The 26,750-nt window shown below is 46.7% G+C and overlaps 1 protein-coding gene and 1 pseudogene across 1 annotated transcript; both read left to right on the plus strand.

Annotated features, from left to right (window-relative positions):
- Nucleotides 1–430: 430 nt before the first annotated feature.
- LOC136505318 (cation/H(+) antiporter 19-like) lies at nucleotides 431–4,453 on the plus strand (annotated as a pseudogene).
- Nucleotides 4,454–11,395: 6,942 nt separating this feature from the next.
- On the plus strand, nucleotides 11,396–16,909 carry LOC136505069 (cation/H(+) antiporter 19-like). The gene is made up of 2 exons (XM_066500158.1): nucleotides 11,396–11,738; nucleotides 14,463–16,909. Exons 1-2 carry the CDS (start codon nucleotides 11,547–11,549, stop codon nucleotides 16,698–16,700), a joined length of 2,430 nt encoding a protein of 809 aa, XP_066356255.1. The 5' UTR covers nucleotides 11,396–11,546; the 3' UTR covers nucleotides 16,701–16,909.
- The last annotated feature ends 9,841 nt before the right edge of the window (nucleotides 16,910–26,750 follow it).

The following is a 26,750-nucleotide window of genomic DNA, read 5'->3' on the forward strand; positions in this document are numbered from 1 at the left end:
GCTTTTTTTTATGCTCTCACGGAGGAATAGAGAGAGGTGAAGTTAAAAAAAAAACTAGATTTCCACAACTCTCTCCCTCATTTCTCTCTCTCAACCATGCATGAAGCTGTTGGTGAAACTGTTTTGCCAAATAGTTTTTCTAAAACAGCTCATGAAGTTATTTTCAAATAAACTGCTTCTCTGGTGAAGCGAGCTGGGCCAAACATGACCTTAATAGTTAATATGCAAGCATTCTCCAGAGAAATCTGCTCATAGCTTCTAAGTTCTAACAAACACAGTCCCTATTTCCATATGAGTAGTATAAATACCAAATTTATAATGAACGTTAGAAATAGTGACCACGTCAAATTGCTGCATATCGTCACTAGTTTTGACTCGAGGGAGTACACAACACACGCGTAATCGTATGGTACGAAATGTACGGTGTGAATGCATGCACGGTACGGTACCGTATTTCCTTCCAGGGGAAAAATGCATGCTGATCCATTGATGACGTGGCACTCATGGCTTTGCTCGTGTCGCATGGTACTGTTTGCATGCTGGGAGGCATCCTGCTTGGCCCGTCGGCGCTGGGACGGAGCACCAAGTTCCTGCACACCGTCTTCCCGCCGGCGAGCATGGCGGTGCTGGACACGCTGGCGAATCTCGGCCTGCTCTTCTTCCTCTTCCTCGTGGGCCTGGAGCTCGACATCTCTGCCATCCGCCGCACCGGGAGGAAGGCGCGCTGGCCATCTCCCTCTCCGGCATCGCACTCCCGTTCGCGCTCGGCGTCGGCACGTCGTTCGCGTTCCGCGCCACCATCGTCAAGGACGCCCGGCACGCGCCATTCCTCGTGTTCATGGGCGTCGCGCTCTCTATCACCGCGTTCCCGGTGATCGCGCGCATCCTCACCGAGCTCAAGCTGCGGACCACCATCCTCACCGCGTTCCTTGGTATGTGTTGACGTGAACTGAGTTTGGTTGTGGTAGCATATAGTCTGACCAGCTGTACTTAGCCTTCAAGATGAGTAGCTCAAGCACAAAACGTAGCAATGTCCAATGTGTCGGACAGCCCTTTTCAACACCATACACAGTCTCCTTCGATATTTTTGTCATCCTTTCCAAATTTTCTAGACCTTTCAGGCTATTTAGTAAAATCTCTGGTCCAAGCGCTCGAATCATATCCTCCAAATCATCTTCATCCCCGACACGTGCTCCACCATCATTATTGGCACCACCTTCGTTGTTACCATCCCAACCACCAGCATCACCACCTTGTTTATTGCCAAACTCCGAATCCATTCGTGCATCAAGCTCTGCTGAATATTAGGACAGGGATTCTATGGTTTCGTCGTCGTATTCCTCATCCTCGTCGTTAACAATAACCGTTTCACCATGATGAATCCACACTGTGTAGTTCTCAATAAATCCTCGCATAATCAAATGTGATCTGATGATAGTCACATCTGTCCATGCCATATGGTTCTTGCAATCTTTATAGGGACAAATAATTAAATCCTTATTCTCTGTCAATGTCGTTGCATGCTTCTTTGTGGCCTCAATAAATTTATCCACCTCTTCACGGAAACATGTCTTGAACCTTAACGAATCATATATCCAAGAGTTCATGTATTCCATCTTTTACAACAACAACAAAACAAACGTAAAGGACTACTTATTCAAATATATATATAAATGAATCAAATTAATAATTACTTGAGAATAATTGTATATACTTCAGATATATATGAATATAAATCAAATATAATTACATGAAGCATACAAACACACCATGGTAGAAGAAAATTAATTAATGACCCATTTATCCATAAATAATTAAAATACATATTTGTTGATTACAATAAACAATTTCAAAGATAACAATTAGCAACAATTATATTTTACCCAATATCTTTCATGCAAACCCTAGTCATCAAACACAAATTTACAAAACCAAAATTAATAAAAAAACCAAACCCTAGATCTGATTTACATGCACATGAAACATCCATAAAACTAACTAATTGTTCACTAAAATCAAGAAACATGGACCAAATAAGAGGATGATCTTGTTCCCCTCCCTAATTTACCCTAATATATTCAAAACTTAGGTCTAATTTGCTTCATAAGTAGCTTAAGCACCATAGAAGAGAGAGAAAAGCAAAACTATAATTACTCACTAACCAATCATTAAAACTTAAAAAGAAGTGTGGAATAGCATTTTATTACCGTCTACAACTTCTCCACCAAAGCATTTGAGATCAAAACATTTCCCCCTTAGTAGAGCAATTTTTGGGAGGTGTCCAAGGTCTCCCCACCTTTCTTTTACGAGTTGGAGTGAGTGACCCGAGAAGAAAGAAGGTGCTGCAGTTTGCTTTATATGTGGATCATTTGTAGGGGCGGCTCACCAGCCGCCCCTACAAATCGAAAGTATTTATACGCGGGCATTTGTAGGGGCGGCTCAATCACCAGCTGCCTCTACAAATAGCAATACCGGGGGCGGCTGGTGAGTGAGCCGCCCCTACAAATCCGACCCATTTGTAGGGGCGGCTCGTATGACCAGTCGCCCCTGTTGTTCTATTTGTAGGGGCGGCTGGTCTCTGAGCTCCCTAGCACGCCACTGTAGGGGCGGCTCCATCACTAGCCGCCCCTACAAAAAAAAATTTGTCCCGTTGCTATAAACCATTTTTTATGTAGTGTCGGCCGCATGGCGCTGTCCGCCGCCGCGGTCGACGACGTCATGGCGTGGATCCTCCTCACGCTCGCCATCGCGATCTCAGGCTCCGGCTCACCGATCATCTCGCTCTAGGTCCTGCTCACCGCAGCCGCCTTTGTCGCCAGTGCCGCGAGTGTGAGCCCATCAAGGAGCTCCACGTACGTCTGCGCGACCCTCGGCATCGTCCTCACTGCCGGCTTCACCACCGACGTCATCGGCATCCACGCGCTGTTCGGCGGGTTCGTCGTCGGTGTGTTCGTCCCCAAGGACGGGCCGTTCGCCGGCATGCTCATCCAGAAGGTCGAGGACCTCGTCTCGGGGCTTTTCCTCCCGCTCTACTTCGTCTCCAGCGGCCTCAAGACCAACGTCGCCACCATCAGTGGAGCCAAGTCCTGGGGCTTGCTCGTGCTCGTCATCGCGAACGCGTGCCTTGGCAAGATCGGCGGCGCGGTCACCACCACCCTGCTCGTCAAGATCCCCGTCCGCGAGGCGGTTACCCTTGGCTTCCGATGAACACCAAGGGACTTGTCGAGCTCGTCGTGCTCAACATCGGCCGGGACCGCAAGGTCGTCAACGACGAGGCGTTCGCCATCATTGTGCTCATGGCGCTCTTCACCACCTTCATCACGACGCCCATCGTCATGGGAGTCTACAAGCCTGCGCGGCCGTCGGTGCCGTACAAGCGCCGCACCGTGGAGTGCGCGCCCGGTGACGACGGCGAGCTGCGCGTGCTCACCTGCTTCCACAGCATCCCGACTCTGCTCAACCTCGTGGAGGCGTTGCGCGGCACCGGGCGCCACCGCCTCGTCATGTATGCCATGCACCTCGTGGAGCTCTCGGAGCGGTCGTCGGCGATCACCATGGTCCAGCGCGCCCGCCGCAACGGCGTGCCCTTCTTCAACAGCGCCAACAGGGAGGGCCAGATGGTGGTGGCATTTGATGCGTTCCAGCAGCTGAGCTCCGTGAGGGTGCACGCCATGACGGCCATCTCAGACCTGGAGACCATCCACCGGGACGTCATCGACAGCGCCGCCGGCAAGCGCGCAGCCATCTTCGTCATGCCGTACCACAAGGCGCTCCAGCAGGACGGCTCGTTCCAGTCGCTCGGCTCGGCGTACCATGCCATCAACAAGCGCGTGCTCCGCGAGGCGCCCTGCTCCGTCGCCGTCCTAGTCGACCGCGGCCTCGGTGGCCCCGCGCACGTGTCCTTCTCCGTCGCGATGCTCTTCTTCGGCGGTCCCGACGACCGTGAGGCGCTCGCCTACACGACGCGCATGCCCGAGCATCCGGGTGTCGCCGTCACGCTGGCAAGGTTCCGTCCGCATTCCGACGAGGAGAGCGCCGACGACGAGGCGGCGGTCGATGCTTTCAAGTCCAAGCTCTCGGCATGGTGAAGGATGGATCGGTGCACTTCGAGGAGCGGCAGGGGTACACCAAGGAGGAGGTGCTGGAGACCATCAACTCGCTGTCCAAGTTCAACGTGTTCGTCGTGGGAAGGATGCCGCCGACCGCACCGCTGGTGGAGAATCCCGACGAGCTGGGACCCGTGGGCTGCTACCTGGCGTCGCCGGAGTTCAGGACGTCGGCGTCCGTCCTGGTCATCAAGAGATACGACCCCGTGACGAACCCGAAGAGCAAGAGGTTCGACCCCAGCGCGAGGCCGCCGGCAGCGACGGAGGAGGACTTGCTGGACGAGGAGATGGGCAGCAGATCCACTGTGGTGCCAGTGCCGTGGTCGCCGACGAGCGATGCGGCCTGAGCAGAGCACGACGAACAGTACGTACCGAAGTGTTCCCTTATTTAGCTCTGTTTCTTTCCTGCTGCATCCGATTTCCAAGCAGACAAGTGCAGGTATGATGCAACTTAAACATGTGCCCCCTCAGTCTTACTACTACATCAGTACGTCACTGTTATAATCATCTGGATTTGCACATAGAAAAAATATATATGGACATACTTGGTGGAGAAATAATTGTGGAATTTTATACTTTTTTGAAGAAAAATGGCAGGAGATCTGTTTTTTTTTTCTCTCGAATACACAAAAGATCTGTGCATCTTTGTATATTAAGATAAAGAGTTATTGAAAACAACAATGACGCGCCTCCACCTGAGCGCGCTAGAGGGGTTTAGGACTGGGACCTCCCTAGCTTACATGATACCTTAGGGTTATTACTCACTTAGCAAACTGACCCCGTTCGGCTTGCTGAATCTTGACTAAAATTGACTGAAAAATACTGTTCTAGTTGAATTGTTGTGAGAGGAAAACACTGTTTCAACTAAAAAAACAAATCTAATATGGGGTAAGCCGAACAGGGCCACTACTGCCCTGGCTTCGATCCATTGGTCTGGTCCGCTCCGTGCTGGATGAATGCGAGGAGGCACCTACGTTGTTGTGCCACGTACGGAAGCATCGCCCTCTTTGCATCATAGTAGAGAGAGAAAAAAATAATATAGTTAAACCTCAAAGGGTGACGTGAAATGGCACGCGCACTAGAGCAATCACAAATTATAAACGCTAATGGACTAAACTGTCCCCATTATGAGTTCTAAAAAAACACAGAGTTGTTGCTCTCTGTCTTTCTTAGCACGAGTCGCTACAATTGGTGTAATTAATTTTGCACTAAAAAACTGTGGATGAGCATGTATGTTGACAATTGTCTCCCTAGATGAGTTTTTAATAATAAAATTTAGTCATCCAAAATGTACCTAATTGCTTTTAAAAGATGAAGAGAAAAAACAACTATTGAGCTTAAATATGCTAAATATATATAGTGCCGTTGGATAGCACCGGTCTGACTTTTGGCATATTTTCATGCCCCTTAAAGTCAGAAGGAAAACAACCGTGTTTTAGAGTGGTTTCAACTTTGCCTAAGAAGGAAATGAAGAGGAGCAGAGATGTGGAGCTGTGTGTGTGACACTATAGTTGTTGTTGCCAAAATGCGAGGAAGGATAAGGGGTGATGCGGTAATAAGTACACTCACACTATTCCAAATTGCATGACATTTTGGATTTTCTAGATACATTGCTTTAACTATGTATCTAGGCATAATATATATCCAAGTGCATAGCAAAAGCAACATATCTAGAAAAACCAAAACGTCTTATAATTTGGAACGGAAGGAGTATTAACTTTGAATCTGCGTCACATGGTTAGTCAGAAAAAGGATCATACAATTGCAATGAAGTTAAGGGCACCTAGCTTGAGCCAAGATACCTTGAGACTTTTGCTCTCCCTCCCTCTCCCTTCCAGGAACTAAATATGATCTATTCATTCATTTTTAACACTATCACTCCAGCCTCACGAAGTCACCATGCACCACATAATGTGATTGTGATTATTAGACTCCTTTTTCTCCTATATGCTCTCACCCGATATCCTATCTACTAGCCTCACACAGCCATCAAATACCTACATGCTATAGGGTGGTCCCTGTTGGTCATGGACCACCTTCAGCTTTGGCCCACGGCCCGGTATCTCTAGGACTTTTGGGCTTTAGCCGATCAATCGCATTCACATATTGAATCAACTTCTCTCGTTTGAGAGCGTTAAATTTCTGTGGTCAACCACCGAGACCAAGGCACCAACTAGTGGCAAGAATAGCAGTTGTCCGGCAAGTAGAGAAAAAGGTACGTCACGAACTCTTGATCTCCCATTCGCAGCTTCTAACTGACGATCGGCATAGACAATACAACTGCACAAGGCACGGTACGTAATTTACATTAAGCAAGTTAGAGTTTGTTCATTTATTAAGATGTCCATATGGCCTCTAGTTACTCGTTTGACCTCTAGTTTACTCGTATTGTGTTTGATAATATATACTTGTGTATTGGCACGTTACGATCTCAAGTTTTTTATGTAACATTGGACAGCTTAAAATCCTAGCTACGCGCGCGCTACTGCCTCTCCCTCTCCCTCTTAGGCATGAAGTGAATTTTTGGCGTGTGGATCTAGCACTGCCAATTCATATTTCATATATCAGCATTTCCAGACCACCATCTGTATTAAAAAGACCCTTGGACTAATTAAACCATTGCGGGAGAAGATTTCATGGTATACTGGCTCAATTAACATCAGAGAAGTTATTATATATATATAATTGCTAAATGTTGAGGGCATAGATAGGTAGGGACAACTCTTCGTAGAAGAATTTCATGGGGGCAATGAGATATCTACCGATCAAACTGCATATACTATGTGAACCAGGCCAGCTAGTTTGCATGCCCTAATAAAAGCTTAATCTAATGATAAAAAAGCGTACGTAGCACGTGAAGTAGCACGCACAAATAATCTTACACTTGTATATGGCGTGTGGTAGTTCCCTATTGCATAATAATTATTAAGGCATTTTGTTTGCTCAAGAATGTGTTTTTTTCTAAAAGGGTGACAAGGGCATTGCGTCCTATATTATTGGAAGGTACAGAAAAAAAAAACATGTTATGAAGGAAAACGAACACCAACCGCTACAAGTACGTAAAAAATAGCATTCAAAAGGAACAGGATCACCAAAACCTTAGGAAAACAATAGTAGTTCAAGAATGTACTTCTATTCATGAGTGATGAATAAATAAAGTTCTCCCTTTCTTTGTAAAAAAAACTAAAATGGCACAGGAGAAGTACTAGAGCACGTGTTCCGGACCACGACAGATAGATTCGCGGAGAACAGCTCGAGGTTAGTGGATCTTGGACAGCGCACCTATCGAGAATATGAGGTACTTAACTTTTTTTAATAAAAAGGAAAATTTTTATCCACTGACACAGTCAAGGTCTTATATATAGTTTTTCAATTAATAAGAGTCTATTTTGCTTGCCCATGCATCCAATTATTGCCAAAAATGTCCAAAACAAGGACCTCTGAAGCTTTGCTTGCCGAATGGATGGCTCTCGTGTCCTCAGGCAGCAACAACTCCCAAAAACGCACCCCACATATTCCAAGCATGTTGGGATACCGAGGGCTAATTGTTAGCTAGCTAAGTTTAAGCTCAAATTAACACTAATACATCCAAACAAGAGAACTAATAAGGTGACCTGATTTTTTAGCCAAGCCTTCAACGAGCAGTTAACCAACTAGCTAATCAACCACAACTAATTTAGGCTATCTAGTAGCTGGTCATGTGTATCTAAACCAAGGTTTTAAATAGCCAGAGATTTAAAACCTTGATCTAAACATGCCCTTATATTAGTCGATATGGTGGAGTTGCTCTCTAACAATATACTAATTACTACCAACTGAACAGAGTCAGTCCATGATAACCAATAGTGAGACACAACAACAACATAATTACTACTATAAAAATCGAAGAGTCAGTCAGCCCATCATGATGACCAATCAGCAACGAGACAGAGACATAGTAGTAGCTGTGTTAGTTACTTGTCCCTTGGAACCGCAAATTGTATATGTCGTCGAACATGTTGCAAGATTCGCTCCAGTATGTAGTACAAGAGTACTCGTATATGTATGTAGTCGGCCCAATATGCAACCAGGAGGTATACTAGCCACCTCCACCTAGTGAGAGAATATATATATATATATATATATATATATATATATATATATATATATATATATATATATATATATATATATATATATATATATATATATATATATATATATATTGCACGAACGTACGTGTTGGAGCTGCGCGCACAGGGTGTCCGAGTTTTTCGACACGTAGACGATCGACGCGCGCGCGCTTGCGTGTGGTCACATGCATGATGCATCCAGCTTGCTTCCCCGGGGCGGCCTCTTCCTCTTGTATGGCGTCCGGACTTATAAAGTCCTAGGATCAGTACGTAGTACTACCTCCATACAACACATGTGGCGTTATTATAACTTATGATGCTATGCAATAATAAAATATAAGTTTTAGATCTTGTTTGGCCGGGTTTTCTTTGGTTCTGGCTCCGTGCTGCCAGAGGAAACAGGAAACATGGATTTTTTTTCTCATAGTTCATTTTGTGACGAGAGAGGAAAAATGGTTCATACGAATGGTGCTACTATATAGTTACTGGTGCTGGAAAGAGCTGGAGCCATAAGAAGTTATACCAAAATAGACTCTTATTTACTGTAACCTTCCAAATAATATACATAGTTGACACAAGCACACTTGCGAAATATTGTTCGCTTAAACTTATCGACCAGACTTTTCAGACATAAAATAGTGTTTTTCTCGCATTGAATCATCTCGAATAGGCAGGATCGGAGGAACGAACGACAGTGAGCGTCGTCACGTACGATGCGACGCAAGTTGTTGTTGTACTGTACACATGTGTTGGTGGCTCCGATGATAAGTCGTCGGATGACATTGCAAACCAAAAAAAATCGTCGGATAGATGTGGCTCAGGTAATACTATGTACAACTCTATCCATTGACGTGAATAAATCGGTTTCTAAAGCTATCTTAAAACAATTTTTTTATATTCAAATAAATTTATAGAGAAAAACAACAATATATCGCTGACACCAAATGAACGTTAACATATTATATATGCAAATATATTTTATATATGATGAATTTAATGATACTAATTTGCTATTATAAGTCTTAGCAACAACTTTAGTAATTAGTTTATTTAGAGATATAGGGTGAGTATATAATAATATATGTAACGTAGGGAACGAATGAATATATAATGCGACGGTCTCATTCTTTGGAGCGATAGACTTGCGCACTTATTCATCCGCTTGCCGTTGCCGGTCGTAATGAGGGCTCTATTATTTCGTTTGTTTTCTCCCTTCTCTTATGCTACGACAGGGAGAGGTGTGTTGTCATTGGCTGCATTCCCAAGAAGTCAACTACTACTTTTATTGAAAGTCCACCACTTGTATATATAAATATACAAGTACTCTCTAGTAAATCAATTTCTAGAATCACGTTAATTTAATCAACTTTTGTATAATAAGGTAACAATATTTATGTCATCAAATAAGTATATTACGAAAATATATTTCATGATGTATCTAGTGATAGTAATTCGATGTCATAAATATAGGTGTTTTTTCTATAAATTTAATTAGGCTTCAAATAGTTTAACTTAGAATAACTCTAGTCTGGAAGTTTGTACAATGTACGGATATATATTTGTGTGTCGTACCTTTTACATGTGCATTTATTGTTACAACTCTTTTGGTGCAATTTACACATTGTCCATTCAAGGGTTCACAGCATTGTCATCGGACGAACACTACTATAACACATTTTCACGTACGGTAAGAAAAAACACAGAGGCGGCCTGGCATCTCCGTCTTGAGACCATGGCCCCTTTCAATCGCAATTTTTCAGAAATGGGACAAGCACTCAGCCTATATAAATTGGGAAAGAAAAACAAAAACAAGCCATCGCGTCGCCACTTGCATTGGATCCAGCGTGTATGCACTGCTCCCGGAGTCTCCACACCTCCACGAGTTTGAGATGTCCTCCATCTCTATCCCCTCTTACATCGGCCACTCTATCTCCGTCATGTCCTTCCGCAAGCTTTGCACTCCCCATCGATGTCTATAGGAACTGCTGTAACATTATTGCCCAAATCAGAACAAATGGATATATGAACCAATGAATCAGCTGGTTGGAGAATTGGTTTGTGTCGACTTGGTTAACGAACTCGCTGCGAGGGATGTTGTCGATCCACCCTCACCGTTGTGGATGTCATTTGCATCGTGGGGATTGTCCTCACTAGTGTGGAGGCCATACAACCAGCCGCTATTGAAGACACCCCAGCTAGATCAATTCCGCCTAGCCTAGATCAAGGGCGTGCACACCTCGGATCCTAGCGGCTCGCCTTGGATCATGCCCGGACACACCTTGAATCGAACGTAAAAGGGGCCAAGGTGGACAAACTCAAACCATACAATGAAGTGGATGGGGTCGGTGACCTCGAATTTGACACAGAAGGATCCTAGGTCTGGCGATGGCGACGATAAGGGGGAGAAGAAGGGATCATAACTACTAGGGGGAAGGGTTTGGCATGGGCTGGCTGGGAAACAGGAGCGGACGAAAGGATAGGGCGACAAGAGAGAAAGTGGGAGAGAGAGTAGGGCAACACAAGTGGGATATTGAGCGACTTAGGCTCTTGTTAAGGCACGGTTAAATGGGATTTGGGCCTCGAATTTCTGAGGTGGGCCATGCAACTATCCACCTGTGAAAATCAACCCTCCTACCAAATGTCTCTAAAAGTTAATTTTTGGAGATAGGTATGATCCTTTGAACCCTGATGATTTCTAGAGACAGTGAAGACTGAGAACTACCTCTAAAAATAAAATGTACTAACTCCTAAAATCTTTTTGCGGCTAGTTGATCACTTCGGGCCCATTTGGCTGGGCTCTCGCGGGCTCCGGCTTCTGCACTGTAGCGTCCTATCGGCCGCCCACGAGCCGATAGGTGCCAACGGGAGCCGGAGCCGCGGGAGCCAGAAAAACGAGCGTCTCTGGCTCCGGTGGTGTCAGTGAGAGAGAAAAGGAGGAAAGAGAAAAACAGCTCTGGTGAACAGTGTAGCGTCCTGTCGGCCGCTCACGAGTCGATAGGTGAACAGGAGCCGGAGCCACCGGAGCCCGGCCAAACGGGGCCTTCATCGTCTCGGTCTCGGCTTGGCTTCCGATCCGGACACGGTGACATGGCGTGGGGCCGGGGCGCCCTCATCCTCTCGCCCTATAAAACCGCGCTCCGACCCAGCACCAGCAGTAGTCCAGCACACACCCGACTCTCTATCCGTTTATTGCCAAGTTAATTGGTTTCAATTTCAAACCAACGCGGCGGATCGCTAACACTCCTAGCTAGCTAGCCACGCGCCCACGCACGCAGCAGCGAGCACTAGACGACTCCGTCGGCGGCGGCGGGAGAGCGAGCGATCAGCGATGGCAGCGAACGCAACCAAGTGCGCGGGGCCGATGAAGGCGACGTCGCAGGGGGCGTTCCAGGGGGAGAACCCGCTGGACTACGCGCTGCCGCTGGCCATCGTCCAGATCTGTCTCGTCGTCGTCGTCACCCGCGGCCTCGCCTACCTGCTCCGCCCGCTCCGTCAGCCCCGCGTCATCGCCGAGATCATCGTGAGTACTCGATCCCTCGCTCGCTCCGGCATCCTTACATCCAATTCCCCGGCCACCGCCGCGCGGCCCGGCGGGCCAGATTGATTGATTATGTGCTTGCTTACCTTGCTCGCTCGTTAGGATCTTATAATTATTATTAGACGGATTATTACGGTAGCTATTAGCATGCATGGCTGTAGTAAGTGCGTGCGCCGGCCACGCTAGGGTTCGACGGGCCGGCCGGGATTTGAATTGTGGATACGCGTCCGCGGGCGGCGGCGCGGCGCGGCTCTCCGTTGCGATTGAGTTCTCATCCTACTCTCCCAGCCCCGCACATCCATCCACCCTCGCTTCCAGGTTTGATTTGTCGGTCGTCGTCGTCCTCACGGCGGCCGGACTGTTAGCAATCAGCTAGGAGTGGGGGAAATTGGGGAGGAAATTGGAAGAACTTGGAGAAGGGGGAAAGAACGAGCAGCGAGCGATAGCGAGGCGAGGACGAATCTTAATTCAGGTTCAGGTTTTGGGATACAATGTTTGATCCCCTCTCTCTTTCCCTCTCCTAGTACATATAGTCTACTTGAGCCATTCTGGGCTGCTGAGCAGCGTGTTAGGCCGGACGGAGCGCTTTGGCCTAGATGCAGCGGACGTCTCGGCCTGCTCTGGCTCCTTGCTTGGTTCATCAGGTTCAGGCTCCTCGGGGGCACTGACATTCCCCCGGTCTTGAGAGACGGCTTGCCCCCAAGCCGGCGCTCGAGGGAACTGCTGCCGGAGTTGCTCAACTGACTCCCAGGTAGCCAACGCCGGCGGGGTAGTCCCTGGCTGGCCGTCCGGATCCCAAGTCAGCAGCAAGTCTCCAAGCCTTGGGGAGGGAGACCCTGCCTGCCTCGGATAACCCCTGCTGCTGCTGCTGCTGCTGCTGCGCGGATTCTCCTCAGAGATCGATGATAGCTCGATCGGGAGATTCGATTCCTAGCATCTATCGCCCCCGTCCCCGTGAATAATAAACAAACTCCCAGATCCCAGTTATAATAAGATCATTATTATCCCTAATCCCTTAGCTTCGGGACTACCCCGCCTTGCTTGAATTCCTTGCACCATGTCTAGGCTGCTCTTGCATGCCTTCATGATACTCAGCCACGTACGTCTGCGTGCATGGCAATGCTTCAGTCTAAGGATGGTGGATATGCATGAGCATGACGTGTGATGTGTTAACTCCACGGTAGCTCAAAGACGTTTCTTCTTTCTACCCCTCTTTTTATATCTTTTACAACAAGTAACTAATCTGCTTACGTATGGAGGGACGACGTTTGAGGACATCTGCACATAGTACCAACAACGAACCCACATGTATAAAGCGCTAGCGACGACCTCTTCCTCTTCCGTTTCCGTTGTACTCCTACCCAATCAACGTGGCCTTTTATTTTGACTATCCGGCATGTAGTTCACCACACGTCCAGACTCATATGTAGGCTACGGCATGCATGTGTCGTTGAACTGATCAATAAGTGAACGGGGCTGGTTTCTAGGCATGGTTCATGGTCTATCTATCTCAGCGACCTTTGCTTCCGCTGCGTGCGTGTCTTGCATTTGGTTTTAGTCATCAAAGTCAACACTAGTTTAAGGAGGGTATCTGCACAGCAAGTCACCACACAACAGCAAGTGTGTATAGAAAACTAGGCTGCGGCCGGGCTGTTTTTATGTGCATTATTGCAAGGGAAATGTAGACTTGCTGCATGCATCCATGTCCACCTCTCTGTGGCCATGCATGACAGCTACGTAGGTTGGTGCAGATAACAGTTGCAACAAGCACTAATTAAACAAATTTTCAATTGTAGCGAGGGAAGCAGCAACGGCTATTAGCACACGTATATAGTATAATTCCATTCATGCTTGCTTGCTTCTCAAATAGCAGCCAGTACTTCTTTTATTCTTGCATACTTCTTTCTATCATTATCAACTGCCATCATGCATCCATCATCAGTCGTGCCTTAGGAAATCACATACTTTACCATCAGCAACTCTTCTAGTTTGTGCCATCAGCGACTCTTTAGTTTCTGATGCAAACCGGCTTCTTTCTATCATTATCAACTGGCATCATGCATTCATCAAGTGATGCCTTAGGAAATCACATACTTTACCATCCGCAACTCTTCTAGTTTCTGATGCAAACCGGCTCTTCAGGTTCTTTAGCGTCACTACGAAGAATTAAGGGCCATACTTATTATATGACTAAATCCTTCACTGGAGTCTCTTCATCCTAAAAAGAATACAGTTCTAGGTCTCGAACAAGTCAATTATTTTAAATTTAACTAAGTTCATAGAAAATAATATTCAACATTTATTTATATGGCTCCTGCTACTAGGTTTACTACGAAAATATATTCCATGGTTAATCTAGTAATGCTTATTTGGTATTATATAATAAATATTAGTAATTTTTGTATAGAATTAGTTAAACTTGAAATTATTTGATTCTTTGATAAGTGATAATTGAATTCATTTTGGGGCAGAGGGAGTACTTGCAAATTTTACAGCTAAAATAGTTTCTTATATATTCCTATGCACATGTTCTGGACTCGTGATTATTTTTAAACACGGTACATTGCAGCAACAAAATAATCGTTTCCGTTCTAGCTATACCACAAACAGTGTGTTTTTCACGAATTGATCTGCATGCATGCATATGTTTATCATGATTCATGAATGAACGATGTTCTGATGACTTGTCTGGATATGATGATGCAGGGAGGAATTCTTCTAGGCCCATCGGCGCTGGGTCGGAGCCACAAGTTCTTGAACGCCGTGTTCCCAGCTAAGAGCATGACGGTGCTGGACACGCTGGCCAACATCGGCCTGCTTTTCTTCCTGTTCCTCGTCGGCCTCGAGCTCGACATCGCCGCCATCCGCCGTACCGGCAAGAAGGCCCTCGCCATTGCGCTTGCGGGCATCAGCGCCCCGTTCGCGCTCGGCATCGGCACGTCGTTCGCGTTCCGTGCCACCATCGTCAAAGGCACGCCGCAGGGGCCGTTCCTCGTCTTCATGGGCGTGGCGCTCTCCATCACCGCCTTCCCGGTCCTGGCCCGCATCCTCGCCGAGCTGAAGCTTCTGACCACGGATCTCGGTCGGATGGCCATGTCCGCCGCGGCGGTCAACGACGTCGCCGCCTGGATCCTGTTGGCGCTTGCCATCGCCCTCTCCGGCTCCGGATCACCGATCGTCTCGCTGTGGGTGCTGCTCACCGCCATCGGTTTCGTCATTGCCATCTCCCTGTTCCTTCGCCCGGTGCTTGCCTGGATGGCGCGCCGCTCCCCCGAGGGCGAGCCCGTCAAGGAGGTCTACATCTGTGCCACCCTTGCCATCGTCCTTGGCGCTGGTTTTGTCACCGACACCATTGGCATCCATGCCCTGTTTGGTGCCTTCATGGTGGGGATCGTCGTCCCAAAGGACGGGCCTTTCGCCGGCGTCCTCATCGAGAAGGTGGAGGATCTCATCTCAGGGCTCTTCCTCCCGCTCTACTTCGTCTCCAGCGGGCTCAAGACCGACGTGGCGACCATCAAGGGGGCCAAGTCCTGGGCCCTACTCGTGCTTGTCATCGCCAACGCGTGCCTCGGCAAGATCGGCGGCACGGTGATCACGTCCCTGCTCGTCAAGATCCCCGTCCGTGAAGCCGTCACCCTCGGGTTCCTCATGAACACCAAGGGGCTCGTGGAGCTCATAGTCCTCAACATCGGCCGGGACCGCAAGGTGCTGAACGACGAGGCGTTCGCCATCATGGTGCTGATGGCGCTGTTCACCACCTTCATCACGACGCCCATCGTGATGGCCATCTACAAGCCGGCGAGGCGGACGGTGCCGTACAAGCGCCGCACGGTGGAGTGCGCCCCCGGCGACGCGGACAGCGAGCTCCGCGTGCTGGCCTGCTTCCACACCAACCGGCACATCCCCACGCTGCTCAACCTGGTGGAGGCCACCCGGGGCACCGCGCGCCGCCGCCTCACCATGTACGCCATGCACCTGGTGGAGCTCTCGGAGCGGTCGTCGGCCATCAGCCTGGTGCAGCGCGCGCGCCGCGACGGGATGCCATTCTTCAACGGCAAGGAGCAGCGGACGGAGCAGGTGGTGGTGGCGTTCGAGGCGTTCCAGAAGCTGAGCTCCGTGCGGGTGCGCGCCATGACGGCCATCTCGGACCTGGACACCATCCACCGGGACGTGATCGACAGCGCCGCCGACAAGCGCGCGGCCATCATCGTGATGCCGTACCACAAGGCGCTCCACCACGACGGCACCTTCATGTCGCTGGGCTCGGCGTACCACGCCATCAACAAGCGCCTGCTCCGCGAGGCGCCCTGCTCGGTCGCCATCCTCGTGGACCGCGGCCTCGGCGGGCACGCCCAGGTGTCGGCCAAGAACGTGTCCTTCTCGGTCGCCGCGCTCTTCTTCGGCGGGCCCGACGACCGCGAGGCGCTGGCCTACGCGACGCGCATGGCCGAGCACCCGGGCGTCGCCGTCACGCTGGCGAGGTTCCAGCCGAGCCGGCCGCAGTTGCTGGACGAGGCCGAGAGCGCGGCCGACGAGGCGGCGGTGGAGGCGTTCAAGGCCAAGGTGGGCGCGGTGAAGGACGGGTCGGTGCGGTTCGAGGAGCCCGAGGCGTACACGAGGGAGCAGGTGGTGGAGACGATCGAGTCGCTGTCGGGATTCAACGTGTTCGTGGTGGGGCGGATGCCGCCGGCGGCGCCGCTGGTGGAGAAGCCCGACGAGCTGGGCCCCGTGGGGAGCTACCTGGTGTCCCCGGACTTCAGGACGTCGGCGTCCGTGCTGGTGATCAAGAGGTACGACCCGGCGACCAACCCCAAGAGCAAGAGGTTCGACCCCAAGGCGAGGCCGCCGGTGGCCACGGAGGAGGATACGCTGGACGAGGAGATGGGGATGGGCAGCTCCACCGTCGTGCCCGTGATGCAGCCGCCGATGAGCCACACCGCGTGAGTCGGACAGACGACGAGCTGCATGTGCGCTCGCTCGCTCGCGCTGAGGTGTGACGCGTGTCGTTGTATGTGTAGTCGCGTATTTGTTTTCCTGCTGGTGCTCCACCTCCATCTGATGACGAGCGTTCTTGCTGGCCTCGCCTGCATTACCTATGGCCGACGACGTACGTGCGGTCTTATAGGAGAGATGAAGTATTGAATGAAGTGTGTGTATATTAAACCACTTAGTAAGGAGTTACTATAATCTCGTAAATTAACATAGTAATTATCATAACTCAAAGTGGCTACAGAATAAGTTATTCTGTAGCCAGCTACAGGATAGTAGTTATATATATATATATATATATATATATGCTATACGTGCTTACTGTGACATATATATGCTGTTGTACACGACTAGCGCACATGCATGCTTCGGGCTAGCTCTAAGCTACCCCCGTACTGTTTGTATTCATCAGTCAATGTATACAAGCTAGGCTCTATTTCCCCATTCGTTACTGTATGTCACATTGATGAGCTATAGCTTGTGAAGATGCTCGACGTACGAGAAGTGAGCAACCTGTTTATATTCTTATCAAAATCCCTTGTGAAATTACTAGACTGTAAACAGTGTGTGTTTTCATGAGTTCGGAGGCTGGGTATTCGATTTTTCAAGAAATTAAACAGCAGCATACAAATCCTACGAGAAATTAAAGATGATTAGCAGATTTGGTGTGTTTGGGATTGGGATCATGCTGCTGCTCCAACAGGTTGGCACTCGGCAAAGCCCAATTTGCACTCGGCAAAGAGTGCTGCACTCGGCAAAGGACACTCGGCAAAAAATGGATCGGCAAAGGTGTCTTTACCGAGTGTTTTTTTGTCGGGCACTCGGCAAAATTCGAACCGAAAAAAAAAACCGAAAAAATGGGGAAAAATGGAAATTTTTATAATCGGTGGAGGCCCCCACCGGCCAGCGCCCACCCATCTCTGGCATTTTTCGCGTAAATTTCGCAGCAACGCGGCCGACGGGATTCGAACTTATCCCTGCACAAGATCATCCTCTACCACTACACCACGCTGTCAATTATGTCTGGATTCCGTTTTAGTTCCAAACATATTATACTAAACCGAGTGTAAATTGCTTGTTTAAGGCCCTAAACGAATTCAAATAAAAAAGTTGTAAACTACAAAGTTTCATAACTTTTCGAGATCTACACTTTTAGTTTAAGAAGTTTTTCCATCCGAGATCGTTTACAAAATTTGAATTTCAAAATTTTGAAATTCAAACGCAGTTTTGCGTGACAAGATGATTTCAAATCAAAAAGTTGCCAACTACAATGTTTCATAACTTTTCGAGATCTACAGAGTTTATTTTGGTTGTTTTTCCATCCGAGGTTGTTTGAAAAGTTCAAATTTTAAAATTTTGAAATTCAAACACAGTTTTGCATGACAAGATGATTTCAAATCAAAAAGTTGCCAACTATAATGTTTCATAACTTTTCGAGATCTACAGAGTTTATTTTGGTTGTTTTTCCATCCGAGGTCGTTTGAAAAGTTCAAATTTTAAATTTTTGAAATTCAAACACAGTTTTGCATGACAAGATGATTTCAAATCAAAAAGTTGTCAATTACAAAGTTTCATAACTTTTCGAGATATACAAAGTTTATTTTTGTTGTTTAGTCATCTGTTCATCCGACATCGTTCTAACATTGTTCACAAATCTTATATATCTCTCTTGTAGTTTCATAAACTACAAGAGAGATATGTTAGATTTATAAACAAATTTACTTTCACTTTGTCATATGAAGAAAAGACCAAAACAAACATTGCACATCTTGATGAATTATACAACTTTGTAGTTGAAACCTTTTTCATTTGAATTAATTTACTGCTTCAAAATGTGCTTTGAAATTTTCTTTGCCGAGTGTAAAAAAAACACTCGGCAAAGAGCTTCTTTGCCGAGTGTAAAAAAAAAACACTCGGCAAAGAAGCTCTTTGCCGAGTGTCAAAAAAAACACTCGGCAAAGAACTTCTTTGCCGAGTGTCAAAAAAAATACTCAGCAAAGGCGTCTTTGCCGAGTGTCCGAAAAACAACACTCGGCAAACCACTTGGCACTCGGCACAGAGCCGGTCTCCGGTAGTGACATGTGTTCGTTGGGGTGGGGGTGGCAGCAACTTTCGGATGTCAGAAGAAAATGGTTAGTAGTCGGTTCGGTGAGTTAGAAGATGCAGATCGGTTGCTTTTAGAGGTCAAGTTGTTATGGCCTCTTGTTGTACTCCGAGAATGTGAGTAGTCCGCTCAGTTCTTTTCGCCCAGCTTGACAGTCTGTCAAGCCTGGAAAGCTGTTTGCGCTGCTTGCACATGTAATTCTCTCCTCTCCTTACTAATATATGCCGGCTATGTTCCGGATCTTTCAAAAAAAAAGTGAGTCAAATTCAATAAGTTGGGGAGGGTGGCGGGTGGGGTGGTGGTGGGGGGGGGGACAATTAGGCTCAGCGACGGAGCCAACGGTGGGGCTGGGGGGCTCTAGCCCCCCTACTGATCCTGAGCACGTGGAGCCCCCCCTAAGCCCTCTCTTAAAATTTTATGCATATATGTATTAGATAGGATGGGCTAAGGTTAAGAGAAGATAAAAAAGCCTCTATTCTTTTGTTCAAACTCTCCTAAATTTTTTTGTGGCTTCGTCACTACTTAGGCTAAAACACTCTAAACTCGAATCTGAGTGACTATTGAATATTGAGGTTATGAGGTACGGTATAAGTTTTCCCAAACCAAGATCTTAACATATCAAATGGAGTGCAGTTTCGTTTCACCTAATAATGCCTAATTATGTGGAAAAGCCGCACGACCAGTTACGCTTGTACAGTACTCGGTAACCAGTGTCCTTTTATTGACAACCCTCTTTTTAGAGGCAGGAAGATGTCTCTAAGGCCTTCCCCAACATCATGCTTTTACTTGTAGCCCTGAGTGCCATGTAGGATCGGATAAAAAAAGTAGGCGCCCTATACTTTTCATAGTGGTTTGTAAAAGCTACATATGCTTGGGGAGAGAGAAGGTGGTTCATGCTAAAAAGAAAGGGAGAGAAAATAAAGGTGGGAGGCATGATGAAAGGAAAATTTTTTTTTTGCAAACCACAAGTAGTGATAGTTTGCATTATGTGAATAGTAGTCTTAACATTTCCTAGTCTATGAGAATCACTTTATTTGTACTAGAACCACTAAGAGTGTTAGCCTCCATTGGAGAGAGTAAGAGCACGACCAATGTGGTCCTATGTTTTTTGGTGGATTGAATTAAAAGTGATGCCATCTAGACCAATGAGCAAGTGAGGCAGCATTGTTTTACAAGGCAAGCTAATGTAGGCTAGGTTTTAAGAACTACTTTTACCTTATTTTTACATTGTTTTTGGGACCACTCTCATTCCTTGTGCTAAACTAATTAAAGTCACACTACATTTTTTCTCGACCACAACACACACCTAAAAAATTGCTTGGCCCTTTTGTCAGACAAAACCTCTCCACCTTCTGCAAGCGTCTCTAACATACTACAAGGTGGTGTTTGGATACAGGGATATAGGGAGTGAGATAGGGAAAGGAAAATGGATGAACGGCTAAGATTAAATGAAGCGTAAAGAATGAATAGCTAGGATACAATATTACCTTTTGGAGGGTGGTATATCCCTATCCGTATCCATATCCCAATCTCCATCCAAACGCCACCCAAGGTCACAATTTGATGTTACATGGATCGGCAAAGGTGTCTTTGCCGAGTGTTTTTTGTCGGGCACTCGGCAAAGCCTTTGCCGAGTGCCCGACACTCGGCAAAGTTGGAACCGAAAAATACCCAAAAAAATGGGAAATAAATTTAATCGGTGGAGGCCCCCACCGGCCAGCGCCCACCCATCTCTGGCATTTTTCGCATGAATTTCGCGGCAACGCGGCCGACGTGATTCGAACCCGTGACCTCCCCCTGCACACGAACCTCCTCTACCACTACACCACGTTGTCACTTGTGTCTGGATTTCGTTTTAGTTCCCAACATATTATACTAAACCGAGTGTAAATTGCTTGTTTGAGGCCTTAACGAATTCAAATAAAAAAGTTGTAAACTACAAAGTTTCATAACTTTTCGAGATCTACACTTTTAGTTTAGGAAGTTTTTCCATCCGAGGTCGTTTACAAAATTTGAATTTCAAAATTTTGAAATTCAAACGCAGTTTTGCATGACAAGATGATTTCAAATCAAAAAGTTGCCAACTACAATGTTTCATAACTTTTCGAGATCTACAGAGTTTATTTTGGTTGTTTTTCCATCCGAGGTCGTTTGAAAAGTTCGAATTTTAAATTTTTGAAATTCAAACATAGTTTTGCATGATAAGATGATTTCAAATCAAAAAGTTGCCAATTACAAAGTTTCATAACTTTTTGAGATATACAAAGTTTATTTTGGATGTTTAGTCATCTGTTCATCCGACATGGTCGTTCTAACATTGTTCACAAATCTTATATATCTCTCTTGTAGTTTCATAAACTACAAGAGAGATAGGTTAGATTTGTGAACAAATTTACTTTCACTTTGTCATATGAAGAAAAGACCAAAACAAACATTGTACATCTTGATGAGTTATACAACTTTGTAGTTGAAACCTTTTTCATTTGAATTAATTTACTGCTTAAAAATGTGCTTTGAAATTTTCTTTGCCGAGTGTAAAAAAAACACTCGGCAAAGAGCTTCTTTGCCGAGTGTCAAAAAAAAACACTCGGCAAAGAAGCTCTTTGCCGAGTGTCAAAAAACACTCGGCAAAGGCGTCTTTGCCGAGTGCCCGAAAAACAACACTCGGCAAACCACTTGGCACTCGGCACAGAGCCGGTCTCCGATAGTGACATGTGTTCGTTCGGGTGGGGGTGGCAGCAACTTTTGGATGTCAGAAGAAAATCGTTAGTAGTCGGTTCAGTGAGTTAGAAGATGCAGATTGGTTGCTTTTAGAGGTCAAGTTGTTATGGCCTCTTGTTGTACTCCGAGAATGTGAGTAGTCCGCTCAGTTCTTTTCGCCCAGCTTGACAGTCTGTCAAGCCTGGAAAGCTGTTTGCGCTGCTTGCACATGTAATTCTCTCCTCTCCTTACTAATATATGCCGGCTATGTTCCGGATCTTTCAAAAAAAAAGTGAGCCAAATTCAATTAGTTGGGCGGGCGGCGGGTGGGGTGGTGGTGGTGTGTGGGAGGGACACTTAGGCTCAGCGACGGAGCCAACGGTGGGGCTGGGGGGCTCTAGCCCCCCTACCGATCCTGAGCACGTGGAGCCCCCCTAAGCCCTTCCTTAAAATTTTATGCATATATGTATTAGGTAGGATGGGCTAAGGTTAAGAGAAGATAAAAAAGCCTCTATTCTTTTGTTCAAACTCTCCTAAATTTTTTTGTGGCTTCGTCACTGCTTAGGCTAAAACCCTCTAAACTCGAATCTGAGTGACTATTGAATATTGAGGTTATGAGGTACGATATAAGTTTTCCCAAACCAAGATCTTAACATATCAAATGGAGTGCAGTTTCGTTTCACCTAATAATGCCTAATTATGTGGAAAAGCCGCACGACCAGTTACGCTTGTACAGTACTCGGTAACCAGTGTCCTTTTATTGACAACCCTCTTTTCAGAGGCAGGAAGATGTCTCTAAGGCCTTCCCCAACATCATGCTTTTACTTGTAGCCCTGAGTGCCATGTAGGATCGGATAAAAAAAGTAGGCGCCCTATACTTTTCATAGTGGCTTGTAAAAGCTACATATGCTTGGGGAGAAAGAAGGTGGTTCATGCTAAAAAGAAAGGGAGAGAAAATAAAGGTAAGAGGCATGATGAAAGGAAAAAAGTTTTTTTGCAAACCACAAGTAGCGATAGTTTGCATTGTGTGAATAGTAGTCTCAACATTTCCTAGTCTATGAGGATCACTTTATTTATACTAGAACCACTAAGAGTGTTAGCCTCCATTGGAGAGAGTAAGAGCACGACCAATGTGGTCCTATGTTTTTTGGTGGATTGAATTAAAAGTGATGCCATCTAGACCAATGAGCAAGTGAGGCAGCATTGTTCTACAAGGCAAGCTAATGTAGGCTAGGTTTTAAGAACTACTTTTACCTTATTTTTACATTGTTTTTGGGACCACTCTCATTCCTTGTGCTAAACTAATTAAAGTCACACTACATTTTTTCTCGACCACAACACGCACCTCAAAAATTGCTTGGCCCTTTTGTCAGACAAAACCTCTCCACCTTCTGCAGGCGTCTCTAACATACTACAAGGTGGTGTTTGGATACAGGGATATAGGGAGTGGGATAGGGAAAGGAAAATGGATGAACGGCTAAGATTAAATGAAGCGTAAAGAACGAATAGCTAGGATACAATATTACCTTTTGGAGGGTGGTATATCCCTATCCGTATCCATATCCCAATCTCTATCCAAACGCCACCCAAGGTCACAATTTGATGTTACATGGACGTTGTAGGAGGGGTGTGGAGGTTAGGGTAGTACTCCAGCTTAATGCATTGGGGAGGCCCTCATAAGTACTGAAAATATGCTTGGGTTCGGGTGATTCGGAACTTCACAAAATTAGGGTTGTTGTCGACGAAATCTGGTCGGCAGTCTACCGAGGGGTATACCCATGGTAGTAGATGAATCGGTGGAGGTGCGCTTGATACGAACCAGACGGTAACAGAGACACAAGACACAAGATTTATACAGGTTCTGGCCGTCAGCTTGATATAACACCCTACATCCTGTGCTCTGTTATTTTGTATTGATTGTGTACCAGATTTGATATATCGTCTAGGGGACCCCTGCCTCTCCTTATATACTCTGGAGGGGGTAGGGTTATAAAGAAAATATCCTATTTGGTATTATACAATAAATCACATCTTCATATAGTATTACGGTGCACGCCTTGATCTTATGGGCTGGGCCACCTTTGGGGCGTGGCCCATGTCTTGTCTTGTGGGTACTGGGGGCCATACCCCCACAGCTAATCTTCGAGCGCCTTGTATCCTTTGAGCAACGTTGTCTTAAATAAGTCCGAGCAGTTTGACGTGAAGCCAATCAGTTTAACCGGTGATTCGAGCGGTGGAAATCGAAGCCGACCAGTTTAACTGGTGAACTGAGCGGTGAAAGTCAAAGCCGACCAGTTTAACTTGTGAACTAAGCAGTGAAAGTCAAAGCCGACCAGTTTAACTGGTGAACTGAGCAGTGAAAGTCGAAGCCAACCGGTTTAACTGGTGCGCAGATCTCGGACTTAGACAAGTAAGGCTTGCTAGAAGGATGTAAGGGGCCCAAGATAAAAATTTGAAAATTCTCCACCTTTGGCGAAGTGTAGCCACTTAGACTCCGTTTGCGAGGAATCATCCATGATTTAGTCAATAAGGAGGGTAAATCAACAAAAGAGCACTACATTCACCGCTAGGAGAAGTGTAGCCACTTAGTCCCCGAACCTGCTAGAATGTGAAGAAATAAATCTTATAGCGGGGTCAAAGAAAATAAGCCTGAAAGCTTACCAATATCATCTGTCATTTGCATATCAAGACCCAGACGTGCTACCCAAGATCAGTAGCCTGATCCAAACAGCATGAAGCAAGTTGATAGCACACCGATGAGACGTAGCAAGATCCGATCACCAAGAGAGTCCCTAGCTTAGCTGGTGACTCTTACACGAAGAATCCAAACGCCGAGGAGTCCCTAGCTTAGCTGGAAACTCTTGCACGAAGAATCCGAACGCCAAGGAGTCCTCAGCTTAGCTGGCGATGAAGCGACGAACAATCTAACCAATTGGTTGGCGAAGAATTGAGCACCGAGCAACCCAACCACCTGGTCGGCGGTGAAGTGAGTGCCAAGTAGAAGTGAGCACCGAACAGTCTGACCAGCTGGTTAGCTATGAAGGTCATGAACCTAGCGGTCCAACCAGTTGATCGGTGGAGAAAATAGCGGCGGAGCTTGCCAGAGACATCGACCTTAGGTGAAGTGTACACACTTAGGCTTCGTTGGCAAAGTCTGATGATCATCATCCATGACTTAGTCAAAGAGGATATTAGTATTGATACATGTGCCGCAAGGTATAATGTATACATTGTAGTCCGCGAGACTGACAGTAGATGAAGAATATTAGTCAAAGAAGTACAACGATCAGTTAATCAGAATAACTGAGTTCGAGCTTAGCCGAACATACAGCCAGCCCCCAGCTTAGCTGAAGACCAGTAAGAGCAAAAATAGTACACTCACTGCTAGGTGAAGTGTACACACTTAGTCCCCGAGGCTGCTGTAAGATAGAGCAGCATCTTGAAGCAGGATCAAAGAAACAAATGAAAAGGATGAAATCTCCGTGCTGAGCACTGGACATTGGAGTAAAATTTGGAAAGTGCTGAGCACTTAAAAATGGAGAAAAAATGGAGAGTGCTTAGCACTTTACCGTTGGAGAAAATTAGAGAGTGCTTAACACTTAAACCGTGGAGAAAATGGAGAGTGCTTAGCACTATACCATGGAAAAAATAGAGAGTGCTTAGCACTATATCATGGAGAACATAGGAGAGCATGGAGAATATTGGAGAACAAGAAAATCATTGGAGAGTGTTTAGCACTTAACCGTGGCGAGATTGGAGAGCATGGAGAATATTGGAGAACATGGAGACTGCTTAGCACTATACCGTGGCGAAATTTGGAGAACATGACGAAAATTGGAGAACCGTGGCAAAAATTGGAGAACCGTGACGAAAATTGAAGACTCGTGGCAAAAATTGGAGAACCGTGGCGAAAATTGGAGACCATGGCAAAAATTGGAGAACCGTGGCGAAAATTGGAGAACCGTGGCGAAAATTGGAGACCGTGGCAAAAATTGGATACCGTGGCAAAAATTGGAGACCGTGGCGAAATTTGAAGATCGTGGCAAAAATTGGAGACCCGCGGCGAAAATTGGAGACCGTGAAGAGTGCTAAGCACTGTACCAATGAGACGTGGGGGCATTCTATCCCGAGATGTTTGTGCACGCTTAGGAATATCTGCATCACCGAGGAGCCGCTGCCGATCGTCCGTGGCGTAGAGCGCTACTGCTCATGCATACTTGGGTGCTAATTCGAGGACAGGGCTACTTTTGGATAACGCAAATGAGAACGTGACTGGTCAGCGACGATGAAACTGTCCAGCCCTTGAGCTTTTATCACGACGCGACGCGGCTTGATTATGACTCAGGCGGCTCGCTTAGCAACTCGCTCGGTGGCACGACGGCTAGAGTGGCTCGGCGGCACGGCGGCTACGCAGAGTCATAGGCAAATGGGCGTAATCGGAGCCTAGAGGAGTTAATTCCTGTGGGGAGGCGAAGCCCTTGAGCATGTCCGACCGAGGTGAGGGCGTAGTCCGATTTGAATGACGATAGTATACGTCATCTTAAAGATGTTTAGCATGGAGAAATAAGTAATTTGAGAAAAAATATGAAAAACAAATGAAGAAAGCACAGGGCCACCGCTGCTGTTGACAGTTACCAAGGTAGACAAAGTTATATATATGTTAGAATATTCAATGGAAAAAACCATGACTTAGCTCGTTTGGATTGATGACGTTGGAGTCACGTTTCATGAGTGTAGACCGGTAGCAAGGGAATTTACTTCTTGCATGCATGCTCGAGGCTATATGTAGATGCAGTCAAAATACCGTGATGGTTTGTTTACTTATCTTGCATGGTATAGTAGATAATACGTCGTCCTTTGCTTGTTGATGTTGATAATGCGTTGCCGTGAGTTGCCTCGTAATGTCGAGTTGATAGCGAGGACCACGCGAGCCGTTGATGAGGGCTGACGAGCGCCGCCGAAGGATGATGACGAGTCGATGTCGGGTGATGCAGCCGAATTCTTGAAGTTGACCTGCATGCTGCTGGCTTGCCGCTTGTAGCCGTCTCCTTGATTGGTGCCGACGAAGCGCAGTGCTGGACCTCCGGAGAACTCTTACGAAGAGCGATGCGCCTCAGAGCCTTGAGTTTTGATCGCCGTCTCACGAAGCCGAGTCGTCGCCGCAGATGGTGATGATGATGAAAAATTCCCATCTGGTTCTC

The sequence above is a fragment of the Miscanthus floridulus genome, chromosome 14 (genome assembly GCF_019320115.1).
Source record: "Miscanthus floridulus cultivar M001 chromosome 14, ASM1932011v1, whole genome shotgun sequence".
In the NCBI taxonomy this organism is placed as follows: domain Eukaryota; kingdom Viridiplantae; phylum Streptophyta; class Magnoliopsida; order Poales; family Poaceae; genus Miscanthus; species Miscanthus floridulus.

Bases quoted from the DNA above. Each gene is read 5' to 3' on its own strand.
- LOC136505069 (XM_066500158.1), top strand. From the start codon at position 11,547: ATGGCAGCGAACGCAACCAAGTGCGCGGGGCCGATGAAGGCGACGTCG. The intron at 11,739-14,462 runs GTGAGTACTCGA...ATGATGATGCAG, and splicing joins GCGTCATCGCCGAGATCATC to GGAGGAATTCTTCTAGGCCC.